Raw genomic sequence first — 20,790 nt, forward strand, 5'->3', positions numbered from 1 at the left:
CAAACCCAGAACCCCAAGATCACCAACAGCTGTGTTTGGCCCAGCAGCAACTTGGCCCTCCCTCTGCAGAGTTCCCTGCCCTGAGAGAGTGTCACTGGCTGACCAGCCCTCGGTGGAGCTGAGAAAAGATGGGGTAAGGCATCATAACAGTGGTTCCAGGAGAAAGGAGCTTCTGGTAGCAAAAGAAAGATCCCGCTACCCCCCCTACCCCCGTCTCCAAGCTGAGCAGGTGGGCAGAGCTTAGAAAGGCCACCTACCCACTAGTGAGGTGACAGGACATACGGCTTGCCACCAAGGCCTTTGTTCTTTTTGACCAGACGTAATATCCTAGCTCAGGGTTGTCCAAACGGAGAGCCACCAGAATATGATGCCAACCTTCTATCTGAATCAAACTTCTGACAAGGGAACAAATTTCAAACTGATGTACTGGCCATGTAGCTAGCTGTAGAGCATGCATTTTATTAGCAACAGCTGCCCAATGCCATGTGAGGTAAAACTGGTTTTATGGTTTCTTTTTCCTCCTTCAGTTTTAATGTTATACAATGTATTTAAACTCTTATTTAAATAAAACTTGTTTTCAGGGGGAAAAAAGAGAGAGAAAGAAAGAAAGATAAAGGAAAGAAGGTAGTGGATAGAAGAATCATTCAGCTAAATTTCTGAAAATTACCTACATTCATGGCCTGGCTAAACAGCTATTGAAGAGCTATGATATCATGATATCTCAGGCGCTGAGCTCAGAGTGGTATTCAACAGGGGTTGGCAAACTTCTCCTGTAAAGGGTCAGAGAGCAAATATTTTAGGCTTTGGGGGTCACATCTGTTTCTGTAGCATATTCTTCTTCATTTCTTTGTTTTTAACAACCCTTTAAAAATGTAAAAAATAAAAACAGTCCTTAGCTCAAAGGCCTTATAAAAATAGGCTGAGGACCAGATTTGGCCCAAAGACCACAGTTTGCCAACCCCTGGTGTAAAATAAAAAGATCAAAGCAATTCAATCAATAAGAGGAAAGGGATTGTTTTATAGACATATGTATATAAACAAAGGTCGCTGATTCTCACTAAATATAAAGATACTTACCCTGAATACAATTAGAGATGAGGAAAAAACTACGCTAGACATTCAAACAGTATAACAAAAATGAAATTAAAAACAAAATTATTTAAGATTACTTACTCTGGTGTGTACACTGGTAACCAATAGACTAATCTTCCACCTAATACAAGGGTCTCAGCTGCAAAGTTTAACAGGTCAAAAAACATATCACTCAGATGATAACTCAAGGAAACAGGAACATGGCTTTCTGGACTAAACAAAGAAAACAGAATTTAAAAATCAGTGAAAAATTTTAAGACGGCTAAAATTAAGTTAACAAAAAAGAAGAAACATGCTTCTTCTCTAAGAAGTAACTCTTCATATTTAAATCTGACTCACCATTTTTCAGTCCCCCTTGGTAGTTCCTTCTGTGACCCTGTTCTCCTCGTGGACTCTCTGATACCATAGGGAGCTGGGCAGAAAACACAGGTAACATGGTTAGTCCAAAGTCACCCAGTCATCACCGAGGGACAGATGGACATCACCTGCTTCCAGATGTAACTCCCTGAGAAGGACACATCACCCATGTAATATTCCAGCTGTGAATGCATGAAGGATGCGGACCTTCTACTTAGAAAAGGAGAGGCATTACTGAATTCTCAACAAAGAAAGGCTTTGGAAGTGTTACAAAGTAGAAGAGGCCTAAAAAACATGACTATGTAATACAATCCCTAACCCCTAAATTGAATTCTGTACTAAAGGGGAAAAATAGATTATGAAGGAGTTTACTGGGTCAACTGACAAAACTGGATAAGAGACTGTCGATTAAAGTATTACATTGATTTAATGAAATTGTTAACTGTATTTTGGCTATCTAAGAGGTTTTTCTTATTCTTAGGAAATATACACTAAAGTATAGGGGTAAAGGGCCACAATGTATGCAATTTACTCTCAAATGGATCAAAAAGAAAAATATGTATTTTATATAAGTTATAGAGAAAGCAAATAATAAAGCAAATTGGTAACAAAAAAATAGTCACCCACTGTTGCTGCAAAGGAGAGGCTAGGCCTCCCTATAATTGTGCCTAAGAGCCTCCTCCCGAATGCCTCTTTGTTGCTCAGATGTGGCCCTCTCTCTCCAGCTAAGCCAACTTGAAAGGTGAAATCACTGCCCTCCCCCCTACGTGGGATCAGACACCCAGGAGAGTGAATCTTCCTGGCAACGTGGAATATGACTCCCGGGGAGGAATGTAGATCCGGCATCATGGGATGGAGAACATCTTCTTGACCAAAAGGGGGACGTGAATGGAAATGAAATAAGCTTCAGTGGCAGAGAGATTCCAAAAGGAGCCACAAGGTCACTCTGGTGGGCACTCTTACGCACAATATAGACAACCCTTTTTAGGTTCTAATGAATTGGGGTAGCTGGTAGTAGACACCTGAAACTATCAAACTACAACGCAGAACCAATGAATCTTGAAGACAACTGTACAAAAATGTAGCTTATGAGGGGTGACAATGGGATTGGGAAAGCCATAAGGACCACACTCCCCTTTGTCTCGTTTATGGATGGATGAGTAGAAAAATAGGGGAAGGAAACAAACAAACAGACAAAGGCACTCAGTGTTCTTTTTTACTTTAATTGCTCTTTTTCACTCTAATTATTATTCTTGTTATTTTTGTGTGTGTGTGGTAATGGAGGTGTCAGGGATTGATTTTGGTGATGAATGCACAACTATGTAATGGTACTGCGAACAATCGAATGTACGATTTGTTTTGTATGACTGTGTGGTATGTGAATATATCTCAATAAAATGAACCACTCATGAAAAAAAAATAGTCACCCAATTTTTATAAAGTACATTCATACTGACATTGCAATGTCTTAATAATCTTTGTTTTGTTAACTAAGGAGGGCTGGAATAGAACTTTGCTACTATTGACAGATTTACTGCCAAGTGCTATAGGAAAGGCAGATCTCTTCTTAGACAGGATGCCTGAAAAGCCCAAGTATTCACAAGGCATGGGAAAGCAAGTTCTCACGCACACTCCTAAAGCCCAGTGGGTTCATGGAACACCATAATTCTTATAAATCTAAAAAGGAGATCCCAGTGAAAACAGACACCACAAAAACACAAAAGCTTACACATGAAGAAACACGTAACATATGAAACTGCCTTTTCCAAAATTTGATATGATAATTGCAAATGACATTTTGGCTCCAGAAGATATACTAATATATATATTAGTAAATATACAGTAAATATAAAGACAAATATAGGCCTTAAAAAAAAGCTGAAGGGAAAAACAACATAGTTTAACAGCGTTAAAAAAATAAAACTGTAAACGCTTAACTGCTCTGTTAAATTGGTATGCTCCCCTACAATGACAATTTCCTCCTTCTCACTAAGTCAAGAACACTAAGAAAAGTTGGCATTTTTTGTATCTGTTGTTGAAAAAACTCTGTACGTTAAATGTAAATGACTTTAGAAAACTAATCCTACTCCCACTTTTCTATAAAAATAAACTTACGATCAGTGATGATTGCATCAAAATATGTACCCTTCCTCCAGGAGGGTTTTGATGCATCTGAAACTAGGATATCAAGGTAATACTTCTCTAACCCGTACTGACGAAGATTCGCCCTAATGTTTTCATCTGGTCCTCTCCATTTCTGGTTCTTCCTACTAGCCTTTCCTGAAGGGAAACAAAAAACAAAATAGAAAATACTAAAATTAAACAAAGCATTCTTTTTTCCTGTGCTTTGGCTAAGAGTAATGTCTTAAATCATCTAAATCTACATTTACTCAAATAAGATTTGCTTTCATTTAAAGTTTTAATTTCACTTATACAAGTAATCAATTATTTTTATTTCAAGTTATTATAAAAATATAATCTATACAGGTACAGTAAAATATACTAATGCATAACAGATCTGAGCCATGCTGTGCTGTCACCTTTCAAGCAAAACTGCCTTAAAACACTCATCAATACTTATTGAGTAGCAACTACATGCTAATAAGGTACAAAGTTGAATAGCACATGGTACCACTCCTCCAGCAGCAAAAATCCCGGGCAGAGTGTGTGATGGTAGATAAGTGAAAACAGAGATGAAGAGAGCTAGGAAACGGAGCAGTTGTGTACATGAAGAGGGAAGGCAACTAGAGACATTATTGATGATAATTAGAAGTCATGGGTGGGGAAGGCTGAAGGGCTTGAAAGTTTCTAGTTTAGGAGACACGGGTAGATGATGACATCAGCGATTAAGGTCAGAGAAACAAGGAGGAAAAAGCAGCTTAGGAAAAACAAAGAGAATCATTTCAGATATATCAAGCTTGATATACCTTAAGATGCCTACAGAACATTCAAGAATCAATATTCAGCGAGAAGTTGAAAGGAGGAATATATACATACGGAAGGTATCAGAATGTACCGAATACAAAACTTAAATTTAATCCATAAAAAGGGATGACACTTTTGTTAACCTAGGTGATGGTAACATGTATGTTTGCTCTATAATTATTTTTATTTTCTTACACACTGTTCTGTATTATGATCCACTCCACAATATATATACATATATAAATCAAAAGAAGACAAATATCACATCTCTGAAAAACACACAGTGTGACAGGAGAAGGAGTCCAAAGATAGATACTTGAAGGAAAGCCTTACATAAACAGGGCTCAAAGAATATTGCAGGGCCTTCAGGAAACCGAGACAAACAGTCAAAGGAATAAAAGACGAGACCACTGGGGTATGGGAAACTACGAGAGGGCTTATGAAGGTCAACATTGCCAAGTGCTAGAGATTTGTGGCCTTCGTAAGAGTATTGAGCAGACTGGCAGGCATGGAAACTGGAAAATCATGGGCATAAGAATGAGTGAGAGAAGCAGAAGAAGAGGAGACAGCAAGTAAATATTCGTTTTCAAGAAGCACTTTGGCAAAAAGAAAACAAAACAGTGGCCAGAAGGTCTCTACAGGATTGATAGAAAAGGTTTTTGTATTTTTAAAACAGGAAAAACTTGAGACTATTTTAGAGCACAGTGAGGCACGAGAAGCACAGGAAACAGAGGGCATATCTAACAGCATCTTGGAAAAGCTTCGAGGAGAATCTACCTCCATCAGAATCCTACCCGAGTAGATTGAAAGGTTAGAAGATCACTTTTAAACATAACTTAATAGATAAAAATACAAAAAAAATGATACAGGACAATTTCCATAAAGCAATCATACTGCCTCTACTAAAAGTAAACTGGAATACTACTTCTTAGCACATTGTGTGTGCTAACATATTGCGGGCAAAGAATATTCTTTTCTGGTTAGCCCATTTATATAAATTCAATCAAATATAACTCATTTTCCTCATGATAAACAATACTAAATTCCTTACAGTCAAGGTAGAAAATAAGATAGGTCATCAAATATAATACATCAAATTGCTTCAGCTAATGACAATAAAATATAAAAAATTCTTATCTATACAATACCTTATACAGGGTGAGAGAGAAAAAGGGAAATGTTTGAATGTTATTCAAGCTCCAAAATTGAGAAACCAGTATAAACACAAACAATTTCAAAATATCAATGAAACATGCCATTTTCCATTTTTGATTGTATTCAGCTGTAAGAAAATATTCTAATTATCTTGATTGATTCAATTGCATCCATCATACATCACTAGAGAAGCTTTCTGAATTTAAAATACTTTCCAAAATTGCCTCCAAAGAAAAGTAGATCCCCCATGAAGTACTGGAGAAAAATGTGGAAATATTAAACTTCCCCACCTGGGGAATTCCTGATATTCTTGTAAGCATTGGGGACTACCAATTTAATAGGTCAAGCCCTCAATTTTGGGACTTGCCCTTATGAAACTTATTCCTGCAAAGGAGAAGCTAAACCTATTTATAATTTGCCTAAGAGTCATCCCCAGAGAACCTCTTTTGTTGCTCAGATGTGGCCTCTCTCCCACAGCCAATCTGCAAATAAACTCACTACCCTTCCCCCTATGTGGACATGACTCCCAGGGGTGTATGTCTCCCTGATGATGTGGGACATGACTCTGAGGGATAAGCCTGGCCCTGGCATCATGGGATTGAGAATGCCTTCTTGACCAAAAGGAGGAAAAGAAATGAAACAAAATAAAGTTTCAGTGGTGAAGAGATTTCAAAGAGAGACAAGAGGTTATTCTTATGCATTATATAGTTTCTAGTGTATTAGAATAGCTAGAAGGAAATACCTGAATCTGTTGAACTGTAATCCAGTAGACTTGATTCTTAATGACGACTGTATAACTGTATAGCTTTTATCATGTGACCATGTGATTGTGAAAACCTTGTGACTGACACTCCCTTTATCCAGTGTATGAACAGATGAGTAATAAAACAAAGACAACAAAAATACATAAACAATGGGGGGGAAGGGGTATGTGATGATTCGGTGTTCCTCTTTATTTTTATTTTTTTCTCTATTTTGGAGAAATAAAAACGTTCTAAAATTGACTGTGGCAATGGATGTACAACTATATGATGATACTATGAGCCACTGATTGTATATTTGGATGTATTGCCTCGAGTTACCCTCAATTTAAGGTAGAATCTTTAAAGCTACTTTAAAGTCATTTTATTTTGGAAGGTCTATATAAAAACATCTTGTTCCTTTTTCACAAATGAGTATATAAGGCTGCTACACAAGGAGATGGCAATAAATATATGAGTAAATTCTGACAACTGTGCTCAAGTCCCACTTTAAAGATGTTTTAGTTATGAAATTAAAAATAAATACAGTATCTCAAGAACTTAAAATTAATCCAATAACTTCTCAGTGTATTATTAATGAAAAAATGAAGGGTGATACCCTTTAAATATAAACTGTATAGACTTTATTAACATATACATAGTGATTACAAAATGTTTAAACCCTCTCTCCTTCATCTCTCCCACCCTAAATTTCACAACTCAAATATAGTTTGCCTACAACTCTCTTTCTCTTACTAAGACAACAAAAGACACTTGAAGGGAGGGCTTTATCTTATTCATCCCCAGAAGGTCACTTTGCACATACACTTCATAAATAAAGTCTCAATGTTGTAAAAATAAGTCAAATTATATCACAACTTTGCATTTTAACATTAAAAACAGATGTATAATGCCATATAAAACCACTTTATTATTTTAAAGGCACACATGGCATCACAGTGAAGACTCGAACACTGCCTAGAACCTTTACTCACCCAAGCCATGAACTGTGTTGTAGTCTATGTCTGTCCCATACACATATGCGCCAAAATGAGCAGATGCAATCAGGAGCCCACCTGAAAAACACACAATGACAGCCTGTTAACCAGGAAGCCCAGACTCTTACTTCTGCCCCAATTTAATCTTATTCAGAGTCTTACAATCCAGCTACAGACAGAATTCTCTGAAACGTGCTGGTCCTGGCCACATTCGCAGGCCTTGAGGGACACAGCCCGAGCTATGCTCACCACAAACGCACGGGGTTAATGTACGCCCTGGCAATATTACTTTAAGCAATACTACTGAGGGCAGATTACCATTGTTGGTCAAAATAATTTACACTTACATGTTTTCATTCTATTTTGGAAGGTCTATATAAAAACATCTTGTTCCTTTTTCACAAGTTAGCATATGAGGCTGCTACACAAGGAGCTGGCAATAAATATATGAGTAAATTCTGACAACTGCATTCAAGTCTCACTAAAGTCACAGAGTTTCAGATAACTAGAGGCATAATTAATATGTGAGAAATTAAGTCTTATAAAAATTATTAGGACAAGGGATGGTTATTCCTATAATCAGTCAAGTAACTGTTTCTCATTTTAAACTGGAAATGTAAACCTCAGAATAACTATTATCAAACATACACAAATATAACTAATATACTTACTTTTCCAGTGCTGGGACTAAAGTAAGAATAATGTCTCAACATCATTTGACTGGACTAAGTAATTTGGAATATGTGACCAGTTCATATAGGAAAAAAAATCCTAATAAAGATTTAAAAAGTTAATTCCTTTCAAATAAAAGGTGACCATATTTTTAATTTTTATAAGGAAAAAATTCACAAAATTAAATTTTTAATAATTATACTTTTCATTAAACTTTGCCTCCCCTTTTTTTAAAACATCCAAATTAAAATATTCTTAGTACTTAAGTAAATCTTAATAGCTAAACTGCAGAAAGGTCTGTGAGCCAACCTGAAATCAGAACTATATTCTTAGACTACAAACACATGCACAGGCTTGGACAGGGGAAAAAACAAGGTCTCTTTCCCTTATTTGCTTCCAAAATGTGATCTCTAAAATAAAGGTGGGCAGTGCCTCCAAAGGGTCACAATCTAAAAATTAACAGTGTCCCTCCACAGCCATTTAAAACGGAGTCTGGTAACATCTTAAATACTTTGCTCACGAAAAACACCGTAACTTATTTCCTACTGCAGCCCACAAAGAGGGAAATGGAGGACTGAAACCACAGCAGAAACCAAACCCATAGTCCCCTCATGTTAGCTATGGAACGCATCTGGGTGAAAAGGTAAGATAAGTGAGCCTGCAGGATTCTTCCTTTGTAGAACAGTCCATATTTAGGAAAAGTACTGTATATGATTACTTGGAATACTCACAAGATCACTTCATCCAAATTATGAGGAATTACTACAACTCTGCCAATTAACGGAGCTACTCACCTAGAAGAACTAGCTGTCGAGGGGAACAGAAAAGCTTTCCTGTGCTTCCTTAACCAGAACCTTACCCATTTGGTTAGAGTGAGTTTTGAGACGACCCAATTTACAGTACACTGCTGAAAGGAGATGAATAATGTGTCAGATTGCTTCTGTTAGTTAATGTTGCACCCCTCAAGCTTTTACTTTTAAAAAATATATAAAAGTCATAATTAATTAGCTTCTCTGAACCCGTCATTGGGCAATCACTGTTAATCATCCAGTTTTTCAATTAAACTGAAGCACTGTTTGCATTTATTTATACCTCAACTGGAGCTTTCATGGTTTTTTGATGGAAGAAGGGGTGCTAAAAAAGAAGGGGTGTGGAAAGCCGCCTCCCGAATCGGGCCTAGCGTATGCGCTGCAGCCTGCTCTAGAGTTACCCCCGCCCATCGAGTGAGCCAAGATGGCGCCTGCATCCTGTTTCCGCATAGTGACGCATGTATCCGCCACCCGCTCCTACCAATCGAAATCCTGTATACGCGATACTAGCCTAGAAGCTTATTGGTTGTTAATTGTGTATAAAAGGTCTTACCCGGACGGGGTAGGGTGAGACAGCCCACAAGGAGCCGTGCCTGACGGCCACATCGAGGCTGCTCTCCCACGAGGCGCCGTGCCCCGTGTGGGAACCAGTAACACAGAATGTTCATCTAGCTGTAGTAAAGGGCTTGCTTTCACAACTGCCGTGTGGTTCGAGTCGTGATTCATGACCAGGTTAGTTCGCGCAGTCTGCATCTCTCTCTCTCCTTCCCTGTTTCCCCTCGCCGGCCGGGAACCGGGGACCGAGCGGGGCAGCGCCGGACAAGTGGTGGCCCGTACGGGGAAGCTCCTCCTCCTGCCTCGCTCTCGACGGTCCCTCTGTGAGGAGAGCAGCGCTGCGCGTCGAGCTTACGGCGGACTTCCCGCGCCTGATCAACGCGAGAAGGTGAGTGCGTCTTATTACATGATAGTTAGGGCCCGTGGGTTTTCAGGTGACCCCGGGGGACTCGGAAGAGCTCTCCGAGTGACTGAAGTATAGTGCCGACTGCAATCATGGGGCAGTCCGGAAGTTCACCTCTCTTAGCTCCCTTAAAGAACCTTTTGAAACAACGGGGTATCTCGGTCAGGAAAAGCTCCCTTCAGCGTTTTCTTGATGATGTTGATACTTTTGCCCCTTGCATGCCATTCGACAACACAGGATCCGATCAAATTCGTGCGTCCCCCGGCTCAGCAGGACTGGACCTCTGTGCCACCTCCAGACTCGTACTAACCCCCTCCATGGGTGTCCAGTTAGTAGGGACCTCCTTCAAGGGGCCCTTACCGGCTGGTACTGTAGGGCTCATATTGGGAAGAGCATCCACGGCCCTGAAAGGATTAACAGTTATACCAGGACTTGTAGATTCAGATTTCACAGGCCGTGCCCAAGTTATGGTTCAATCTCAGCGGGGCACCTTAGTCATTGCAGAAGGTGATAAGCTGGCGCAGCTCCTGCTCTTACCCAGCTTACATGCAGTCTTTCCAAGCAGAATCAGACAGAGAGGGGAAAAAGGGTTCGGATCCAGTGGAGCGATTTTTGAGGGACTCCATATGTCCCTGGAGTCTCGACCTATGCTAACCATTAAGGTGCAAGGCAGATCTTTCTTGGGCCTGCTCGATACAGGGGCCGATCGGTCTATCATAAGACAACAAGAATGGCCCCCCACCTGGCCAACGAGCAGGGCGGAAGAGCCCATTAGAGGAATAGGCCAAATTTCAGCGCCCATGCTCAGTGCAGCTGCCCTTCATTGGGCCGATGAAGAAGGACACCAAGGCAGTTTCCAGCCTTATGTATTAGCCCTGCCTGTGTCTTTGTGGGGAAGAGACATTCTGACCCAAATGGACGTTACTTTAATTAGCGGCTACTCCCCAACCTCTAAGCGACTGCTAAAAGAAATGGGGTATACCCCCGGCAAGGGTTTAGGAGCTTCACTGCACGGACGTGCGGAGCCTATACAAGCTGCCCCCAAGTCTGACAGACGAGGCTTGGGTTTTTCATAGGGGCCACTGAGGAGAGATTCCCACCCACACCTATAAAACTAAAATGGAAAACCGAGGCTCCGGTGTGGGTGCCTCAGTGGCCCTTGCCACAGGAAAAACTTGCAGCGTTGCACGCCCTAGTATCAGAACAACTAGAAAAGGGCCATATCGCCCCTTCCACGTCACCGTGGAACACCCCTATATTCGTAATAAAAAAGAAATCTGGTAAATGGAGACTGCTACATGATCTAAGAGCTATTAACGATTGCATGGAGCCTTTAGGGCCCGTTCAGATGGGACTGCCCCTCCTCTCGGCATTACCGGAGCACTGGTCGATTTTCATCATAGATCTGAAAGATTGCTTCTTTTCTATTCCGCTCCACCCTGAAGACACCCCTAAGTTTGCCTTTACTGTGCCCTCTAGTAATCAAGAGGAGCCCTGTCAACGCTTTGAATGGACAGTCCTGCCCCAAGGCATGGCTAATAGTCCTACCATGTGCCAGCTGTATGTCGCTGCGAAGCTAGCTAGCACTCGGCAGCAGTTCCCTCAAGTGAAAATCATCCATTATATGGATGACATTCTCTTAGCCCATAGAGACACAGATCTTCTTAAAACAGTTTTGTCACATTTAGTCCTTAGTCTTAGAGAAGCTAACCTAGAGATTGCCCCTGAAAAAATCCAAATGACTGACATTACCACTTTCCTGGGGGCGAAAGTCGCACCCACTCATGTTTCCCCCCAAAAGGTGTCTCTCAGGCTAGACAATATACACACTCTCAATGATCTACAAAAACTCATGGGGGATATCAATTGGATCCGTCCATACCTAAAAATACCCAATGTCAAACTAACACCTTTGTTCGACCTGTTGAAGGGGGATTCTAATATAAACTCACCTCGAAGCTTCACTCCAGAGGCAAGGCGAGCACTATGCCAGGTGGAACAGGCGCTCAGTGGCGCTGCATTGAAGAGAATAGACCCTGATGAGCCTTTTGAAGCCTGCGTGCTGCCGACAGAATTACAGCCCACTGCGGTACTGTGGCAGCGGGGGCCGCTGCTCTGGGTCCACCCTGGAGTTTCCCCCAAAAAAGTCCTAGAGCACTATCCTACAGCGGTTGCAGACTTGGCCCTAGAATGCATTAAAAGGGCTGTGCAGCATTTCGGTCAGCAGCCCAAAAATCTCAGGGTGCCTTATTCTTCCCAGCAGCTTGAGATACTCACCGGATGCATAGATCAATGGGCCATTCTCCGGTGTACATTTCTTGGTCCCATTAACAATCAGTTCCCTAAGGCTCCTCTCTTGCAGTTTGTCACCCGGCACCCAGTGATTTTTCCCAAAGTAACCTCTCCTAGGCCACTAGCAGGCGCCCCCACCGTATACACGGACGGCTCCAGCTCTGGAACAGGGGCGTATTGTGTGGAGGGGGACACTCCTAAAACAGTGCTCTTCCAACCACAAAAGCCTCAATGGGTAGAACTGCAGGTTATCATTGCAGTCCTGGAAAGCCTTTCCGAGCCCTTAAATGTCGTCTCGGATTCTGCTTATGTTGTGAACTCTGTACAAATTTTAGAAACGGTGGGCATTGTTAAACATTCCTCTACAGTAAGGACGTTCTTTGCCAAACTACAGGAGGTTATATGGACCAGGCAACACCCTTTTTACATAACCCATATTAGAGCCCACACAGGTTTGCCTGGCCCTATGGCCCAGGGGAACCATAGCGCAGATGTAGCCACTCGACAGCTGCACATCTTTCCGACGCTGGTACCGTATCAACAAGCCCGAGAATTCCATGCCAAGTTTCACATCAATGCAGGTACCCTAGCTAAGCGGTTCAGCATACCACGTGCAGCTGCTCGAGATATTGTCCGAGCCTGCAACAATTGTGCAGAGCAGAGAGCAGTCCCCTCGGTTGGGGTCAACCCTAGGGGTCTCACCCCAGGGGATACTTGGCAGATGGATGTCACTCATCATTCAGAGTATGGTAAGATCAAGTACTTACATGTGTCGGTGGACACATGCTCCCAAGTTTTATTTGCCTCTGCTGAACCAGGAGAAAGAGTCTCCCACGTCATTGCACACTGCCTTGCTGCATGGGCAGCTTGGGGTAAGCCAAAGACGTTAAAGACGGATAACGGGCCTGCCTACACTAGTAAATCCTTCCAAAAATTTTGTGACAACATGGATGTCCAATTAAAACATGGCATCCCCTATAACCCTCAGGGGCAAGGAATCATTGAAAGAGCGCACAGATCTCTCAAAGACTTGCTTAAAAAACAGAAAGAGGGTATAGGCCACGGCCTGTCCCCAAAAGCTCGACTGTCTGTAGCCTTGCTCACATATAATTTTTTAAACGAAAATTCACAAGGAATGACACCTGCCCTGCAACACACCACCCCGAGTCCTCCGCATAGAGGTCTAGTCCGTTGGAAGGATGTCCTGTCGGGGCAGTGGAAAGGCCCTGACCCGGTGCTCAGCTGGGCCAGAGGCTCTGTTTGTGTTTTTCCCCAGGAACCAGGACGTCAACCAGTGTGGGTTCCGGAAAGACTGGTGAGAACCGTGACATCACCTGAAGAAGCCAAGGAACAGCTGTCAGAAACGCCAACGAATATACAACCTGAACCATTAGACCAAGCCTCCGACCCTGCTGATGATGGCGACGACCGACAAGACGATAATAGTAGGACTGACCACCCCGCGGTTGCCCAAAAAGAGGATCGGTAACTCTGTTCTTTGCTCTCCTATAGCAATCCTTCTAATCTGCCTTTTTCTTTTTAGTGGAACTACGAGTCCTTCCCCCTCACCAATGACACACTGATCCTCTCTTTTGCTAACCTCTCTGTCAAGGTTGTCAACACCACAGTTGCGGCGAATGCTACTTGTGAAACTGGTAATGGCGAGTTAAGTAAGGGAGTCTTGCTTGAATTTCTTAACGTTACAGGGAAGAGCCGCCAGTCTTGTGAAGGGATCTTGAGTAAAAAGGAGACTCAAAGGTGCCTTTTCCTTCCAGGGCTTGCTCCTACAGTCTGTAACCGTTCCAAAGACCCGGATGCCTCGCCGTCCCGCTATCCTAGTGTATCGCCCAAGTTATGTCTGGCTCCCCGTCAAGGCAACCGACTGGGTTGGCCCTGTTTCTCAAGTTGTTTCACTTAACAATATCCCCTTCTCTAAGTCTAGGCGTCCAAGAGGCATAAAAGAATGGCTATCGAATGCTGCCAGTGTAGCTTCCTCTTTGTTTGTCCCAACGATCGGGCAGGCTGTGCTACAAGCATGGACAGATCGGCAGCTCGCCATAACGATGGAAACGGTAAATGGCTTGGTCAACCTTACCCGAGACGTGCTACGCCGCCACAATCAGATGCTGAACTTAAATTTCCAGGCCATTCAGAAACTCCAAGCGGAGATAGATGAACTTGGACTGGAAATAGATGGACTCTGGAGAGTGCTTCAGCAAACATGTGACACCCGGTGGCTTACGGTTAAACTCTGTGTCACTCCTGTCAGGGCCAACGTGACCGGAAGCATTTCCAGAGTCTCTGATTGGCTGAAAAGGTCATATTTTCCTGAATTTGTTAATCTCTCCCAACAGGTGGAATCTAGTTTAGACACAATTGGGGGGATCAAGTTAAAACCCGTTAAAGTCAATCTCTCCGGGTTAGGCGAGGTTCTACAGAAACTATTGCACAGTGTTTCTTCCTGGTTCTCTTGGCCCAATTTAACTAATTGGATCCTCATTGCAGTGGGATTATTGGTGGGATTAGTCGTTGTTAAATGTTTGCTAGAACGCCTGTTTCAAGCGCAGCAGCAATTGCGTGTTACCACTATGATGGCTATGACTCCCACCTCTGTTACCCCCGATAGTGACCGATTTATTAACCATACCCCTTCCTGGTCGCCTCAGGTGGGGCGCTTTGGAGCAAAATTTGTAGCGAATCGCATGGCTGTTTCTCGGGTGTAAAAGGCGACACCAGTAGTCATAATTTTGTCTCAGGTGGGTCTCTAGGGCAGAGTCCTAGTTGTGGCCAGACTGGACCCTAGCCATTGCACAGAGACACCTAGTGACACCCCCGACTCTGGTTACTGCTGTTCCTGCCCCCGTCGTTGTTCCCCAGTTGCCAGGCAAAGCACTGCAGGGAGAGTCACGTTGCTTCCAGCTTACGGACTCTCCGGTCTCCATATGACGTGAGCATTCTGGTTGGTGCTAGAGGCTCCGCCGCTGGATGGCTGAGGCCTAGTCCAGACTCCCCAAAGCACCAAAGAGGTTGTGAACCATTTGGGTTCACGGGAGCACGCTCATCACTGGAGACACTGGGTCAAAAATAAATAAGAAAGGGGGAGATGTGGAAAGCCGCCTCCCGAATCGGGCCTAGCGTATGCGCTGCAGCCTGCTCTAGAGTTACCCCCGCCCATCGAGTGAGCCAAGATGGCGCCTGCATCCTGTTTCCGCATAGTGACGCATGTATCCGCCACCCGCTCCTACCAATCGAAATCCTGTATACGCGATACTAGCCTAGAAGCTTATTGGTTGTTAATTGTGTATAAAAGGTCTTACCCGGACGGGGTAGGGTGAGACAGCCCACAAGGAGCCGTGCCTGACGGCCACATCGAGGCTGCTCTCCCACGAGGCGCCGTGCCCCGTGTGGGAACCAGTAACACAGAATGTTCATCTAGCTGTAGTAAAGGGCTTGCTTTCACAACTGCCGTGTGGTTCGAGTCGTGATTCATGACCAGGTTAGTTCGCGCAGTCTGCATCTCTCTCTCTCCTTCCCTGTTTCCCCTCGCCGGCCGGGAACCGGGGACCGAGCGGGGCAGCGCCGGACAAAGGGGTGCTAAAAAAGGAGGGGTGAAGTGACATGACTCATCCATTTCTTATGCTATCAAATGTAAAAATATCACAAACGTGATCCAGGCTGGCAAATCACTGTTCCCATTTCTCGTTACCGAAACACTAATCACTTCAAGGTTAGGGTAATACCTATAGGCAAAAGGATACAATAATAAGTGGAATTTATTATATAATATATGTATTCTATGACATAGATAATAATTCATGATTGTCATCTCTCAAGACCTAAGTGGAAAGTTTGAAAGATAATGTGGAAACAAGAGTGTGGGCCTTGGTTTTGCTGAAGAAAAGGGAAAAAAGGAGGAAAAATAGTATTACCTCTTTTATCCTTTTAAAAAAATAGCCCTAATTAAAACTAGCAGCCTGGGCAAAAGAATATTGCGAGAAAACAGAAATTCAACTAGGTAAACCAGGGGACTGTCCAGAGAGAACTAGGACATCAGTTTCCCAACACCTGGCTCCTGTGCCTGGCATTTTGTAATGATAAAATTTCAAAAGAAGGCACACTCCTTTCCTTCCACCTATGGGTCACCTGAAGACACAAGAGACCAAGCAGCAGTCATCAGTCTCCTGCGCACATTCTGAATTACCAGAAGGGCTGATTCACTTGAGAGAGGAGAAAGGGAGAAGCAATCAGAGCTAAGGCTGCAGAGCCCCGGCATCAAATCAGATAACTAAAGCAATCAGCAGATACTTGCCTCCATTATTTTAGTTATAAACAAAGAATGAGAAGTTTATAATTTTAAGTTTCCATTTCCTTGCCAGCTGCCGTAATTTGCCAATAGTTGCAAATTATGTACATCTTGGAAACAGAGGGGACCAGAAATGAGCTCATGGCCAAACTGTTCATCATCAGCACTCAATATTAGCTACATTGAGCATCTTTCACCAAAAATGCATCTAAGTTCTTAACAAAAGGATAATTAAAAAATAATCACGATAACTAGCACAGGTCATTGAATGCCTACGATGTGTCAGGCAGTTTCCTAGTAATATTATATACAAATATTACCTCATTTTGCCTCACAATATATTACTACTCCCATTTTACAAATGATGCAACTGAGTAAGGCCCAGACATATTAAGAATCTTGCCCAAAATCACATAGTAATTTGTAGAGTGAGGCTTTAATCCTTGCTCTATTTGCATTTTTTCTCTATACCATACTACCTCCTTTCACATCAGGACCAATTAAAATAAATAAATGTTAGTTTACCAATTATATAAACAAAAGTGAAATTTGTTATTAAATAATTTAAATTAAATTAACTAAATGGAGCCGCATACACAGCCATTTACACATCTGTACCACATCCCCAGCAGGGCTGAGGCATTACAGGTATTCAACATACTCAGGCAGATCATTCCTTCAGCCACACTCATGCCACAGCAGCAGTACTTCTGAGAGCTGACCCAGTGGTATGTACCTTCCCCCTTGGGAAAATGGAGCCTGCATGACTTAAAAAAAAAACAAAAACAAAAAAAACACCTTACTAAAATGAAAATCAACGTTATTTGCTAAAATGGAAATGAAGGTATGTTTCTGCTGCTCATAATGTCGTTCTAGACACAGTAGCAGACTGTCTAAAAGAACAAGGAAAGGTACTCAGGCAGGAAAAGACTCTCTCTCTCCTTTCAATTTCCGAGAAGCTTTCTACCTACTCTACAACCCTGAGTACATCACAGGTCTTAAATAGTTAGTGAGTAATGCATTGAGAAACTGGTGCACATTTCAGTTTTGCATCCTTAAAAGGGAAAAGGCATTCGATACACTTAAATTTTATAAACACTAAAAAAAGAACCAGAAGGAAAAACACATAGTGATAAGCTATGGCCATGGAGAGGGGCACAGGGTTCCTTATTTCTCTGACCTTTCAGGAGGTTCTACCCATTAGTGAGGCAAAAAGCCCCAGAAAGAGGACAGGCTGTGCTTAGGAACTATGCCCGTTTGCAGTTACTGGTTGTCACCACTTGCAAAACAAAAGTACCAAAAACTGGCCAAAATCCTAAAGGTATGCTTAAATTACAAATACAATTTATAAAAATGTCCTTGAGCAGCATTTTTGCAAAGATCTTCATCTTGTTTCCCACTAATTCTCCTAGACAAACAGTCAAATGGCCAAGCAAGCTCCCCTCTGTAAGGCTTTACTCCTAAGCAAATCAGGGGCAGGTCTCCTTGCCCCTCAACACACTAAAGGAAGTCAACATCTGGATTGCTGTGTAAGTTATTAGCATTTCATAACATATTTAGCCTCATGGACATCAAGAGAAGGAAATTTTACCTATACTATGCAGTCATTTTTAAGTTAAGTTCTCATTGTGGAAGACACATGAACATGGAACGGGGGCAGGTAAGAAAGAACCCTGAGGGAATGGACTGGAATTTTTAATATAGGTGAATATTCAAGATAAAATATGTTTATTTATGTCTACATGCATATAAATTTGTGGGTGTATGTGTGTGTATACAGATATGCATGTACATGTATGTTGTGTATATATATACATGTATTTCCTGCTGTGTCTGCTGAAAGGTCCTAGAAGCAAAGATACCTAGAAAGATACCCAGCCCCCAGATCTTGGTCTGTAATGCCACTCCCCACTAAAAGGATCAGGGGTTCCCTGGGGAAATGCTTATTCCAAGGCCTGGGCAAGAAAATAAAGAAATACTCAAAAAAAAAAAAAACAAAAACAAAAACAAAATAGGAGCATGACAGAATGACAAAGCCAGTCTCAAAGGACTCTCACTGAGCAAATCTGGAACAATTCGAGCACCAACAAAATTCAGGAAAGTAATTAAGTAATAAACTATTGGGGGGAAAGGGAGAATCCATGAGTCTACACTAACAATAAATAGTAAATAAATATGTGGGAGACAAGAAAGGGTTCTTGCTTACAGTAAAAATGCTGAGTGTCGATAGTTAAGTGTGGAGGAAAGCTGGGGCTGGAAAATCATCACTTTGCAACCACTGAAGTCAAGGAATCATCAGTGTAAACTAAACTTAACAGGAGAAAGAAGGATATCTGGATGAGGAACAAGTATTTACATAGTCTTAATGTGTCTCCTCACAGATCGCTGATTAACAGCAAGGTAAAAAATAGTAGCCCGTCAGCGGGAAAACTGGACAATACCTTGACCAGCTGATCAAAATTAACATTACAGGTGGAGGGCAGCTAGGAGATGTCCTGAGCAGGACACAAAGAGACAAAGTCACTTGGTCCTGAATCTATACATGAGGAACATTCAAAAAATAATGGTAATAATAAGGAACATTCTGCTCAAAAAAATAAGAGGAGGAGGAATAGTATGCTTCAAAAGTTATCGGTATCATAAAAGAAAAAGAAAAGTGTTGGAAATGTTCCATATTAAAGAGATCAAAGAAACACAATCACAAAATAAAATATCTGATCCTTGACTGGCTCCTGTACTGAAGGGATAAGGCTGCGATAAAATTGGGTCAATTGCCAAAATTAGAATGTAGACATTAAAGTATTGTATCAATACTACATTTACAGACCTTGAAAGCTGTCCTGTGGGTATGTAAGAGAATATCCTTATTCTTAAGAAATATATATTGAAGTATTTTAGGGGTAAAAGGACATGATGGAAGTTGAATTCAAATGGTTCAGGAAAAAAGAGTATTATTTATATAACTATAAAGAGAGAGCAGATGATAAGGCAAATGAGGTCAAATATTAATAATGGCTTAATCAGGGTCAAGGATATGTGGGTATTTTGTGTTCTATTTTTATTTTCGTAATCTTTCTATAAATTTAGTATTGTTCCCAGTAAAAAGTTGTTAGAGGGACAGGGGCACAAAGGATAATGATGCTGAGAACAAAAGAAATAGGTAGCATGTTGGGAGTAGGACATATGGAAACACTGACGGAGTGGGAGAAGAGAAGATCACTAGTGGGACTGATTCAATAACAAAAACAAAATCACTCCATCAGCTAGAAATCTCTAGACCTTCCTTTATACTATTTCTTCTTGATTGTTTGTGTTCATATTCCTCAAGCTAGTTTATGGTATAAGAGCTGTCTGGCAGATCCTAATGCACAGGAACTGCTCTAGAACTGCTCTAGGATAGCAGTTTAGAGTATACGCTCTGGAGTTACTGAGACTGCTCGAGCTGGAATCCTGAATATGAAACCTAGAAGCTATACAACCCTGGCCAAGCATCTTTTTTTTTTATTATTATATTAAGTTTTATTGAAATACATTCACACACCATACAATCATCCATGGTATACAATCCACTGTCCACAATATGATAACATAGTTATGCGGTTCATCACCACAATCTATCTCTGAACATTTTTCTTACATCAGAAAGAATCAGAGCAAGAATAAAAAATAAAAGTGAAAAAAGAACACCCAAACCATCCCCCATCCCACCCCATTTGTCCTTTAGTTTTATCCCCATTTTTCTACTCATCCATACACTAGATAAAGGGGGTGTGATCCACAGGGTCTTCACAATCACACTGTCGCCCCTTGTAATCTACATTATTATATAATTGTCTTCAGGAGTCCAGACTGCTGAGTCGGAGTTTGGTAGTTTCAGGTATTTACTTCTAGCTATTCCAATACATTAAAACCTAAGAGGTGTTATCTATATAATACATAAGAATGTCCACCAGAGTGACCTCTCGACTTCATTTGAAATCTCTCAGCCACTGAAACTATTTCATCTCATTTTGCATCCCCCTTTTGGTCAAGAAGATACTCTCAGTCCCACGATGCCGGGTCCACATTCATCCCCGGGAGTCATATTCTGCATTGCCAAGGAGATTTGCAACCCTGGGAGTTGGGTCCCACGTAGAGGGGAGGGCAGCCGAGTTCACCTGTCGAGATGGCTCAGTTAGCGAGAGAGAGCTGGCCAAGCCTCTTAATCTCTCTCTCTGCCATAATTTCTTCATAATGATTTTAAAAGCACTCCCATCTTAGTTGTCACAAGAATTAAATTAGAAAGTGACATAGAAACCATAGTACCTGACACATTTACTATTCAACAAAATGTAAGCTATTGCATCATCACTGCTTAAGAAGTCTCAGATGGGGAAAGACGGCTACAGGAAGAAACTCCAACCATAAGCATAATTTTTTCCTACAGAATCTAAACCAGACAAACCTAAATATGAGTACTCCTTGGGTATGGGCACAATCGAGCAAAAAC

The 20,790-nt window shown here is 41.8% G+C and overlaps 1 protein-coding gene across 6 annotated transcripts in view; it reads right to left on the bottom strand.

The window, feature by feature from the left end:
* TRMT11 (tRNA methyltransferase 11 homolog) overlaps positions 1-20,790 on the bottom strand; it is an 86,742-nt gene that overhangs the window by 34,608 nt on the left and 31,344 nt on the right. For 4 of the 6 annotated variants that reach the window (XR_005217958.1, XM_037843713.1, XM_037843716.1 and 1 more), the window contains 4 exons: positions 7,265-7,345; positions 3,565-3,729; positions 1,432-1,504; positions 1,174-1,305 (listed from right to left, as the gene is read on the bottom strand). Coding sequence is in view for 4 of the 6 variants with exons in the window: in XM_037843713.1 (XP_037699641.1) it covers positions 1,174-1,305; positions 1,432-1,504; positions 3,565-3,729; positions 7,265-7,345 (451 nt within the window). In the remaining 2 variants the exon portion in view is untranslated. Of the gene's footprint in view, positions 1-671; positions 771-1,173; positions 1,306-1,431; positions 1,505-3,564; positions 3,730-7,264; positions 7,346-20,790 lie in introns of all 6 variants that reach the window. The other 2 variants (XR_005217959.1, XM_037843715.1) reach the window with 2 other exon arrangements.

Source organism: Choloepus didactylus, chromosome 7, assembly GCF_015220235.1.
Source record: "Choloepus didactylus isolate mChoDid1 chromosome 7, mChoDid1.pri, whole genome shotgun sequence".
Classification (NCBI taxonomy): Eukaryota; Metazoa; Chordata; class Mammalia; order Pilosa; family Megalonychidae; genus Choloepus; species Choloepus didactylus.